Source organism: Gouania willdenowi, unplaced genomic scaffold (genome assembly GCF_900634775.1).
Source record: "Gouania willdenowi unplaced genomic scaffold, fGouWil2.1 scaffold_83_arrow_ctg1, whole genome shotgun sequence".
Lineage (NCBI taxonomy): Eukaryota > Metazoa > Chordata > Actinopteri > Blenniiformes > Gobiesocidae > Gouania > Gouania willdenowi.
The window spans coordinates 45,001-57,411 of record NW_021145249.1 but is presented as its reverse complement, the minus strand read 5'-3'; the positions used below and the strand labels follow the sequence as shown (position 1 = coordinate 57,411).

At 41.3% G+C, this 12,411-nt stretch overlaps 1 protein-coding gene across 1 annotated transcript in view; it reads left to right on the top strand.

Moving 5' to 3' along the window:
* Positions 1 to 12,411, top strand: part of LOC114460887 (NACHT, LRR and PYD domains-containing protein 3-like) — a 43,406-nt gene that overhangs the window by 16,526 nt on the left and 14,469 nt on the right. The window contains exons 4-9 of the mRNA XM_028442765.1: positions 1,318 to 1,372; positions 1,529 to 1,736; positions 1,936 to 3,742; positions 3,820 to 3,871; positions 3,908 to 3,993; positions 5,276 to 5,449. Of these exons, the coding sequence (XP_028298566.1) occupies positions 1,318 to 1,372; positions 1,529 to 1,736; positions 1,936 to 3,742; positions 3,820 to 3,871; positions 3,908 to 3,993; positions 5,276 to 5,449 (2,382 nt within the window). The remainder of the gene's footprint in view (positions 1 to 1,317; positions 1,373 to 1,528; positions 1,737 to 1,935; positions 3,743 to 3,819; positions 3,872 to 3,907; positions 3,994 to 5,275; positions 5,450 to 12,411) is intronic.

Sequence of the window (12,411 nt, the reverse complement as noted above, 5' to 3'; positions counted from 1 at the left end):
TAGAGTCCCAGCATGTGACCAAATAATGGGTGAAAACTACTGATGTTGGTGGGTTAAAGTTACCAACAAATGGTTTATCAGGTTATCACTATAGCTCTGCTAAAAAGGATATTTTTACTATACAACTAGGGAATATTATTTCATTTCATTCAACATCAGTAGATCTTAATTTCATATAAATTACTATTAATGACAAAACAACCAAATACTATTCCAAACATTTTTTTTTTTTTTTAATTTGTGATGGAAACCTTTTCCCACAAAATATTGTGAACAGAATTTTACAAATCCTACTGTATGGTTAAAATATTCTATTTTAAATGTGCTAAATTAATAATTAGGAAACCCACTCAGTCTCCTAGATTTTGACTGTTACAAAATCTATAGCACAGGGAATTACAATTATATGAACAATACACACGTACACAGTCATCTCTTCCATTATCTCATTATCCTGTTTTCTTCTTCATAGATAACTCTTCACTGCCCTGAAATCATTAAATTGTTCTCAAACAAAGAACAGAAGCTAACATTTGCTAGCTCAGCTTCTCCGTCTTTGCTAACAGTGTTTAGCCTGTGTGCTAACTCCAGCTGCTGTTTAATGAGGCTCTCCTTTAACCCCGTTAAAATATAGCAACACACTTTGGTCTTGTTGTTTGCATAAAATTGCCCGTTCAGCGCGGCTATGGCCGTCTGCTGGGCCTGGACCTTGGGTCCTCTGCTGGGGTCTCAGGCGGGGGCTCTCTGGGGATTTGGTGTGGGGTGGGGGGTTGGATGTTGGCGGGGGGCCTTGGGGTTGGGGTCGGTGGCAGAGTGTGCTCGGTTCCATGGGGCTTTCTTGGGTGTGTATGTGGGGGTCGGTGGCTGCCTGGATCTTGGGGCACTGGGGGGCTGTTCAGTCGTGGGGGGTGGCCCACTCGTTCTGCTAGCCTGGGCAGCCCTTTGGTTTGCAGTGGCGGTTCTTGCACATACATTGGTCTACAATGCACTGGCATGCCTTGGGCTGTGGGATAAAACTTGTACTTTTGATGGACTATATTTGTTATTGTAAGTGGTGTTGATGTAAATCTGAGCAAACAGTGGAAGGTGAAAGAGAAAAAGGCTTTGTAGGAATGGTCTCCAGTGTTTAGGTGAGTCTTAGTCAGCGTGTGATCTTCAGATTTGTGAAGGATTGAATCCAAATAAAACCTCAGTCCAACAGACTTGTTCTCCTGTTCAGTGGAAACATGCTGAGATGTTTCATGATGTTAGCAGAGCTTCCTGTGCTTTCCTCCAGCTGCTCCTCAGCATGTCTGAGTGTCTGTGTCTTCTCCACAGCAGCTTGGAGGGTGTGGATGGTTCCTCTGGAGCTGAGCCTGACTCCATCTTTACGGTGTGTACGTCTACAAAGACACTAAACCTGTGTCAGCCTGTGATCAAACCACTGCACGAGCACACACACACACACACACACACACACACACACACACACACACACACAACTTGGAGCAAGCCTTCACTCACCACCTTTAATGTGTTTGTGTTCCAGCTGCTGGAGGACAACATCATCAGCTTTGTTAAGGCTGAACTCAAACACATGCAGAAGATTGTGGATGGAGATGATCCAGAGTGCTCAGAGAGTCAGATGGAGGGTGATGATGAGGAGCAGAAGAGGAGCAGGGAGGCCTTTCTGAACATCACACTGTATTTCCTGAAGAGGATGAAGCAGGAAGAGCTGGCTGAGCATCTGCAGAGCAGTAAGAGCATGTGAACATCTTCACTGTGAGGAACATCACATGAAGGACACAAAGCTGGCTTTTCTTTTTCAAAGCATGATTCAATCAGTCACATTTATTCTGAGGAACCATCCAGACTGAGAACATCACACACTTTGATCTCCAATGTTCAAACTTGCTCTGATTTCTCCACTCTAACATTAAGTTTGTCTTCATTCAGGAACAATGGCTCATCGATACCAATGTGAGCTGAAGTCCAAGCTGAAGAAGAAGTTCCAGTGTGTGTGTGAGGGCGTGGCTAAAGCAGGAAGTCCAACCCTCCTGAAGGAGATCTTCACAGAGCTCTACATCACAGAGGGAGGGGGTGGAGAGGTCAACCAGGAACACGAGGTCATACAGATAGAAACAGCATCCAGGAGATCAGACACAGCAGAAAGAGCCATCACACTAGAAGAGCTCTTTAAAGCCCCTCCTGGAAGACCTCGACCAATCAGGACAGTGATGACAAAGGGCGTGGCTGGCATTGGGAAAACACTCTTAACACACAAGTTCACTGTGGACTGGGCTGAAGACAAAGTCCAGCAGGAGGTCCACTTCACATTCCCACTGACCTTCAGAGAGCTAAACGTGCTGAGGGGGAGGAGCTTCAGCTTGGTGGGACTTGTTGATCACTTCTTCTCAGGAAGCAAAGAAGCAGGAATCTGCAGCTTCCATCACTTCCTGGTTTTGTTCATCTTGGATGGTCTGGATGAGTGTCGGCTTCCTCTGGACTTCCTCAGCACTCAGACCCTGACTGATGTTTCAGAGTCCACCTCAGTGGAGGTTCTGCTGATAAACCTCATCAGAGGAGAACTGCTTCCATCAGCCCGCCTCTGGATAACCACACGGCCTGCAGCAGCCAATCAGATCCCTCATGAGTGTGTGGACATGGTGACAGAGGTCAGAGGGTTTACTGACCTTCAGAAGGAGGAGTACTTCAGGAGGAGGTCCACAGATGAGGAGCAGGTCAGCAGGATCATATCCCACATCAGGACGTGTCGTAGCCTCCACATCATGTGCCACATTCCGCTCTTCTGCTGGATCACTGCTACAGTTCTGGAGGACGTGTTGAAGAGCAGAGAGGAGAGAGAGCTGCCCAGGACTCTGACTCAGATCTACAGCCACTATGTGGTCCTTCAGAACAGAGTCAAGATAGTGAAGTTTGATGGAGGAGCTGCCACAGATCGACACTGGAGTCCACAGAGCAGGGAGATGATGGAGTCTCTGGGAAAACTGGCTTTTGAGCAGCTGCAGAAAGGAAAGCTGATCTTCTATGAGAGTGACCTGACAGAGTGTGGCATGGACCTCAGAACAGCCTCAGTGTGCTCAGGAGTGTTCACACAGGTTTTCATAGAGGAGAGCAGCTTGTACCAGGACAAAGTGTTCACCTTCATCCACCTGAGCCTTCAGGAGTTTCTGGCTGCTCTTCATGTTCATCAGACCTTCATCAGCTCTAAAGTCAACCTGCTGGAACATCAACCACAGAAGAAGAAGAGCTTCAAGATGTTTACATCTAAAAAAAACATTTTGAACCTTCTCCATCAGAGTGCTGTTGACGAGGCTTTAAGGAGTCCAAACGGACACTTGGATTTGTTCCTCCGCTTCCTGCTGGGTCTTTCACTGCCGACCAATCAGAGGCTCCTACAAGACCTGCTGACACAAACAGGAAGTGACTCACAGACCAATCAGAGAACAGTTAAATACATCAAGAAGAAGCTGAGTGAGAGTTTGTCCACAGAGAGAAGCATCAACCTGTTCCACTGTCTGAATGAAGTGAATGATCACTCTCTGCTGGAGCAGATCCAACAGTCCATGAGATCAGGAAGTCTCTCCACAGAGAAACTGTCTCCTGCTCAGTGGTCAGCTCTGGTCTTCATCTTACTGTCATCACAAGAACATCTGGATGTCTTTGACCTGAAGAGTTTCTCTCCTTCAGAGGAAGCTTTTCTGAAGCTGCTACCAGTGATTAAAGCCTCCAAGAAAGCTGAGTATGTGACTTTAGAAGAACATGTCTTTAATTCTCTCGCAGACAAACATCTGTAAGGTTTCTCTGATTCTTCATCAGATTGAGTTCTTGTGGTCTCTCAGAGAGAAGCTGTGCAGCTCTGTCCTCAGTCCTCATCTCTCAGTCCTCCAGTGTGAAACATCTGGACCTGAGTAACAATGATCTGCAGGATTCAGGAGTGAAGCTGCTGTGTGAAGGACTGAAGAGTCCTCACTGTATACTGGACTCTCTCAGGTCAGTGGGATCACAGGGAATCAAAGGATGTTTTTACAACCCCCACTTTAAAGCTGGATTTTTGTGATGTGTATGAAGCAGAACTACTGAGAATTGTGTTCATAAAATATGTCTTTCCTCAGACACAATTTATCAACTCAAAGATAAAGCATGTCATCTGCATTAGTAAATTTAACACGAGCACTCAGAGAGCTCCAGTGTTCATTTGGACAGCACATTATAATTTAGTTTTAGTCAGTCTTTTGACTGAAATGCAACTTAGTTTTAGTCCATGTTACGGCCACAAAAAGAACCAATCAGCTGCTCCTGATCAAGTGGATTCAATCCCTTGTTAGTCACTGAAAGACAGGGAGAGAAAACAGAAACAAACTGAAAAAAACTGCACCCAACACTCCACATTTAGTCATCAGGACTATTTCAGTTATAGTCTTTTTTTAATCATTTAAATGACATGAAGATTTTAGTCAACTAAATCTGTTACAGATATAGTCGACTAAAACATAAAGCATCAGAGTTTATTTATTTTTTAAATATTCAGTTACTGTTGATCAACGTGATATATAATGGTATTAATGTTTGTAAACTCAGACATATTTGATATGATCAATAAGTTAGACCACATGATCACATGAGTTCTGATTGGATTTCAGCCGAGGTGACCAAATAGTGTGTATATTCATATATATAATAATGTGTAGTTTAGTTTTTAATAATCAGTGAAGATATTAATATACTATATGTTGATATAGTTTTTAACATGTATTTTTCTCAAATTAGTCATAGTTTAGTTATTGTCACTAAAAAACTTTAATTAATAAACACTTTGCTGAAAATGTTTAGTTGACTAAATGAAGAGTGGTAAGTGCAAACCTCCACCAAGCTCTGAACTTCCTCTTCACAGATATTATCAGTTGTCAATGATCCTGATCATGGTACCATGATCATTCACACTTTAAAGGCTTGGAACCACATTTATATCCCATTAATTAACATCCAGTAGGTCACAATGTTAGACACACACTTTAAAAAATGAAAATAAATCATTGAAATGCACAATCTGGATCTGATCTGGATGAAACTCAGTGGGATCATTGATTAACCAACCCAATATAACTGAGTCACATTTTATAGAGATCCATCAATTACAAACCCAGATATGCATTTATGATGATGAGAGATAGGCATTTTTTAGCTTTGAAGTGTACAGCATAGGTTTGAATCCTGTCAATAATGTGGTGATTATTATTATTATTATTAATAAGTGAATGTCTTTCTCCCACAGACTGAGTTTCTGTGGTCTCTCAGAGAGAAGCTGTGCAGCTCTGTCGTCAGTCCTCAGCTCTCAGTCCTCCAGTGTGAAACATCTGGACCTGAGTAACAATGATCTGCAGGATTCAGGAGTGAAGCTGCTGTGTGAAGGACTGAAGAGTCCTCACTGTAAACTGGACTCTCTCAGGTCAGTGGATCACATGTTCCATCAACATTGTCCTGTTCCTCGTCTCCTCACTTGTTTCATGAGTTGTGGATGTTTTTCTGAATCCAGTCTGTCAGGTTGTGTCATCACAGAGGTGGGCGGGGCTTCTCTAGCAGCAGCTTTGAGCTCCAACTCCTCCAGTGTGAGAGAGCTGGACCTGAGCTACAACCATCCAGGAGACTCAGCAGTGAAGCTGCTTTCTCAGAAACTGCACACTCTGAGGTGAGACACATCACAGCAGCTCATCACATGTTCACATCAATCCCCATCACATGTGTGACAGAGAGCTGTATCAGAGGAATGTGATGAAGGTGTGAGAGGTGGGACACTAAAGGAGGAGGACTGGGACAGGTTAGAGGGATGAAGGACAGATATAAGAAGGTAGTGAGGAGTGAGGAGAGGCTGATGGAGAACTATGAGGAGCTGATGAAGGAATGAGAGAGAAGATCAGAGGAGGTGGAACCAATCAGTGAGGATTGTTTTCATACAAAAATATAACTATATCTTATGAAATTACATTTTAATCTTTTCTCTGACACAAGTTATCAAGTTAAAAAATGAGGGATGAACCGAAATGTGAATTATTGACTGAAAACTGAAATAAATGATTGCATTTCTAGCTCTTAATGTTACTAACCACTAAAATTAAAACATTGTAATTGTATAAATTAATACCAATCTATTATAAAACCTATTGTAGGAGGATGAGTTATGATTAATGGGTTATATAACTAAGAATATTAATTATGATTATTAATATTACTTCAAATTTTGCGGGGTGCCACTCCTTTTAACAGGAGAAATATGTCTAAGTTTTTAGACTAAACTCATCAATGTGAAAGCAGGGAAAACTGAATTCTAACAGCAAATCTACACCATAATCACAGCTTTAATGAATCAGAGGAATCAATGATTATGTTTAACCTTTTATTCAAAAGTCAACAATTAACACAGTCAAAATATCAATTGAAATGGGATAATTAAATTATGATAAAATGCATTTCTAGGCTAATAAAAGTGAGGATTATATGTAATAAAATGAAATCACTATTCTAGGAGAATGCTAGTCTACTAAATATTGAATAAAAATGCAGGATACATATTCGAATAATAAGATCATAAAATCAAAGAATAAAATCATAAATAGAGCTCATAACAAAGAGAGGAAGACAGACAGGGGAGACAAACAAACATGAATGAGATGAACTGTGTGTGGAACATGTTGTGAGTGTGTGTAAGTTTGTAGTTACGGAAGTATGGATGTGATTTATTGTAGATGAAGTTGCTGATGAAAGTTCATTCTGGTACCTTGAAGATGATGTCAGGGTTGGACCTGGAGGTGCTGTTTGAAGCAATGCAGCAGGACGTGCCACCGTTGAGTTCTGTTGCGTTTCAATAGAGTATAGCTCCTTCAGCCGTTCCAGGCGGTTCTGGCCTTCGCAGCTGGGTTAGAGAATGGCTCGTGGCTTACCACAGTGGGTCGCAGGCCGGGCTTCTTTCGGCTGTTACGCACGTCACTAGATGCTGGATTCGTCCGAACCAAGCAGCTGTTGATTCCAAAAATCTAACTGTTTCAACTAAAAATAAAATGAAATAAATGAAAAGATGGGGAAGGGAAACGCGTTGAGTATGAAACGCCAGCGTCCCAAAACTGAAGTTTCGGGCAGCGCGTCTTTTTTTTAAAAGAATTTGGAGACGCCTTTTTTGAGGAGGTGTCTTGGTTGATCATTCTGACATCATATCGGTGATTGGTCACCGTCTCTGCTTTCAGCTTGTGGGTGTGTCTCAAGTGTGGGTGTGTAGTGGAATGACATAGACAACAGAGGGAGTTCCTAAACATAAAATAATGCCTAATAATTAAATCCACATATTTCAAAACATCTTTTCAACATCATATCTTAATATATCATCTATAATGAAAGAGTTTGATACCAAACACGACTGGAAAATAGCCTAGGATCACTTTAGGAACCGGTTAATGAATTTTACTTGTAATTACTCATAAACATAAATGTCAAAAATCATGTTATGCCTCTTCTTAACTATATGGTTGCAGTAAATACCTCAAACTAACTTTTGTGATGTTTTCTGGTATTTTTAAGCACTTTTTAAATGATGAAACATTTAAAATAGCATTCTGTGGGTATTAAATTATCTGAAAAGAGGACAGACGACATTTGCAATTTCAATTTCTGTAGAAATCATTCCAATAATGTTTTCATTTGTAACTTTTCAAACATAATACAATTTCTTTGTTCTCCCTTCTTCACTGGGACACCTCTCAGAGAAGGGGGCTGGAAAGTGTCCTTCTGTGACATCTCACCACAGGGAGTCAAAGGGTCATTGGGACAGTTCTTTGATCTTACAGCATCCCAAAAGTATCTGTTTGTAAAGGGGGGAGAAGAGGGATGTTCTTCCCCCGTGGGGAGTCTTAAAAAGAGTTTGTGATAAAGAAACCCCCTTCCTGCTAGGAAGGGGGTCTTTACGCTTGATGTGGTTTGGTTCCCTACACTATACCAAAATCTACTAAACTGGACCCTAGAGTACCACTGAACTACAGAGGCATCAGTCTTATCAGTACTGTGTATAAATTATACTCAGGAATTTTTAACAATAGACTCACTGAATATCTGGAAACACATAACATCCTAGCTGATGAGCAGAATGACTTTAGAAAAGGTAGGACCTGCATTGATCATATTTGTTTTATCATCTGTACTGAGGGCCAGGCTGCAAGAGGGAAGACTAACATTTTCCTGCTTTGTTGATTTCCAGAAGGCTTTTGACTGGGTCAACAGGGATCTTTAATTTATAAATTACTGGGTTATGGCATTACCGGCAAATTATATGATGTTGTCAAATCACTCTGTAAAGCCCCAGTTGCATGTGTACAGATCAATGGTTTAAAAACTGCTTGGCTCCCCACCCCGTTTGGTGTAAAACAAGGAGATGTGTTGTCGTTGTTTTCCCTTTATATAAATGATCTGGTAAATTAAATTAAGGAAGCCAATCTGGGTATTTGTGATGATAACTTTAATTTAAAGGTATAGAGGATGATTTTCCCGAAGTTTAGAAAAGAAACGCCATCTGCACATGCACAGCACTCTACCTGCTCAAGAACTAACGCCTATGTGTGCAAGGGAGCGTGCACGAGCCCCGTTTTCCTCGTGCACAGCTCTGTTTACAAGTTGGAGTCGTTATCTGTCATACAAGCTTACCTTACAAAAGAAGATTTGCACTTTTCCCACTATGTCAGACTAGCCACCGGTAAGGGAAAATCCATTTTCAAAGGACCCGATGCGCACCCGGCACGAGTACGTACGACGGCCTTACGTAAACATATAATCAGAATGATTGACATTTAGGAGGACCAAGAGTTAAGATGATCCACCCCGGAAGTTGAAGCCAAACAAACATCGTCCACAATACCTTTAGGTATTGTATTATGTGCTGATGATAATATTTTTGTCAGAGACGGAAGCAAATTTACAAAATATGTTAAATATTTTAATTTCATGGTGTAAAAAATGGAGACTGACTCTAAATAAACATAAAACGCAGATCATGCATTTTAGGAAAAACCATGAATTGAGAAATAATTATAATTTCATGTATGGCCTGTCTTAGTTTATACAAGTTCATACAAGTACCTAGGGAAGCTAGCCTTGAAGCTAGAGGACAGAGGAACGCTAGCCTGGAAGCTAGGGGACACAGGAACGCTAGCCTGGAAATTAGTATACTCAGGAAATCTAGTCTTGAAGCTCGTAGACTCAGGTACACTAGCCTGGAAACTAGTAGACTCAGGAACGCTAGCCTGGAAACTAGTAGACTCAGGAACGCTAGCCTGGAAACTAGTAGTCTCAGGAACGCTAGGCTGAAGGGTAGAAGGCTTAGAAAATCTAGCCTGGAAGCTAGGAGACTGACTGGGAACTGGACTGTAACTGAAGGCTGGATACTGGACTCCAACTGAGTGTTGTGTGCTGAGAAGGGGCTTAGCTTTTGACGGTGTATGGGTTCTGGTGAAGAGGGGGATCTGGGGGCTGAGGTCGTCTCTGGAGGTGGAGTACAGGGAGAACCTAGTAACCTCCTGATCTGCTTTTTTGCGTTCTCCAATGTCTCCACCACGACGGGTACTCTCTCCAGAGCAGGCCGGAGAAGAATGGCTACACAAACTGCCATCAGAATGTCCACTCTCTCCTGGGGATAGATGGTCTCTTTCAGTCTGGAGAGAAGCAAGAAGCTCCTCCAACTTGCTGCAAAAAGGAAAATCCTGCATCTAGGGTCCCTCTGAGTCTGCTGGTGGCAGGGACATTCTGTCATGTGCAGGTGTAGGCGCTGACCCAAATGCAGGGATGGAGGCGAAGCTCAGGTGCATTATACCAATATTTATTGTTCTTTTAAACATGATCAGGCAAGCAGGAATTCGGCACACAGGTGGTCAGTCCAGGGAGGTAGAAGTATTCCAACAACACAAATAAGGCAAAACCAAGAATACAGAGTGAGGGTAAACAAGAAGAATGTCCAAAGGCAAGGAAGAAACACTTGTTGTAGAATCCAGGAATTACTGGCATGAAACCGAGCCCAGCTACAAAGTGAGAAACGTAGTATGTCCCAGCACTGAACTGAGGCAAAGCCTCCCATTTAGTATACACAGAGCAGTTAATTGTAGCTGGTGACCAGCAGGAGAAAGCTGCTGGGAGGGAGGCCACGAGTTCCTGCCTGCCCTACAAAATAAAACCCCATCCTGACATAAACGGGTAATTGTGTGAATTGCATATAATGTAATAGTTGTTTGGAGTTCACGTATCAATAAAAACTCCTCCGGCCGTCACTGTCTGTAATTCCAAGGCACAGCACAGGATCATCCTACACTTCCTCATTTAGCAGGACTAAATGAAAGCTGTTAACTTCTTGAATAAGGCTACATTTTGAGTGAACTCATCCTTAAGTAACTTCCTAAGTTTATCATTTAAACAGTAGAAGTGACGCTGTCTATGATACAGCCGGAGAATAAGTGATCAGCGCTCTCTCTCCCCTGTCAGCCTATGGTCAGCGGCTCCGCTGCCACACACGCACACGCACATGCACACGCACAGAGACAGACAGACACACAGAGACAGACAGACAGACAGACAGACTGGAGTCGCATTCTGAACGCATTTTATACAAACCCTGCGTAAACAAACAGAGCAAGTCCCTATTTGGAACCGGTTCTCGGTGCCCAACCCTAGTTACAAATATATGAACAACTTAAAAGTGAAAAAAAAAGAGAAACAACTTTAAGGCTCCCCCCTTTACATCTCAATGAGTTCATTGGTCCATTTCAGTGTGAGACATGGGCTTGTGTCTCCTGTGTGATCTTTTTTTATTCTTGGTGCTAGGGAGGCTACTGCAGTTATGAGGCTTTTCTCAAGGCCTTGGCAGAGCCTATTTCTTTGTTTGGTTTTTATCAGAGTCATTACTGAGAATGAAGTCTCACACAAGTATGTGGGTGCAAAAAAGAAGAAATATCCAGCAGCTACATTTCCCAGCTCAGAGTGCTCTCGCCTCACACACACCCAAAACTCAGTCAGTGAGTAGTTGTGAAATGTGTTCTACAGCCCTCGATCTGAGGACACGCCCACTATTTCCTCCGTAAGGTGAGCAGGCAGTGAATCACAGCTGTTTTCTGACCCAGTCCAACTGCTCACATTTTTGGTTAAGGTCAGGGAAGTATTTCTTGAAGTTGTCAATAACGTTAGTCAGTGATCATTCACAAGTGTTTAGATTTAGTCTCTCAGTGTCTGCTCATTGGAGACAAAATCATCAAACAGAGGGAAACAGCTGAGTCACCTTTTGAACAACTTCTCTCCCACACTGCTGCTTTTTTTGTCAAAAAAAAATTCAGTCAGTTGTCTCCAGAAAAACTCCATCGTATTCCCGGCATATGGTTGGTGTTTAGTCTGGAGATGCCGCTGGAGATCAGAGGGCTTAATGGCGCTGCTAGCAAGCAGCTCGCCACATAAAAAGCACTGGGCTAACGGAGGGTCCTGTGAAGTGCAGGTGAAGCCCATCCCAACGTACTCTGCACGGAACTGTCTGGATTTCTGTGATTCAGTTTTTTCTTCTGCATCTTTAGCCGAAGGATGGTTTATGTTGTGATCACCATCATTATCATTATGATTTTTATCATTATCATTTGTAACAGAAAATACAGATTTTAAAATCCACATATTTTTCACGCTTTTATTTGTATCTTTTCCACTCTCACTCTCTCACATACCCCCTGCAGTACCGTTGTGTACCCCTAGAGGTATGCATATGCCCATTTGAGAAACTGAATAAATGACATGAAGATTTTAGTCGACTAAATCTGTTACAGATATAGTCGACTTAACATAAGCATGAGATTTTATTTGTTTTTTTAAATAATCAGGTACTGTTGATCAACCTGATATATGATGGTATTAATGTTTGTAAACAGACAGATTAGATGTCATCAATACCTTAGACCACATGATTACATGAGTTCTGATTGGATTTCAGCCTAAGTGACCAAATAGTGTGTGTGTGTGTGTATATACATATATATATATATATATATATATATGTATATATGTATATGTATATGTATATATGTATATGTATATGTATATATGTATATGTATATGTATATATATATATATGTATGTATATATATATATGTGTGTATATGTATATGTATATATGTGTGTATGTATATATATACGTATATATATATATATATATGTGTATATGTATATGTATATGTGTGTATATGTATATGTATATATGTGTGTATGTATATATATGTATATATATGTGTGTATGTATATATATATGTATATATATGTGTGTATGTATATATATGTATATATGTGTGTGTATGTATATATATGTATATATGTGTGTGTATGTATATATATGTATATATGTGTGTGTATGTA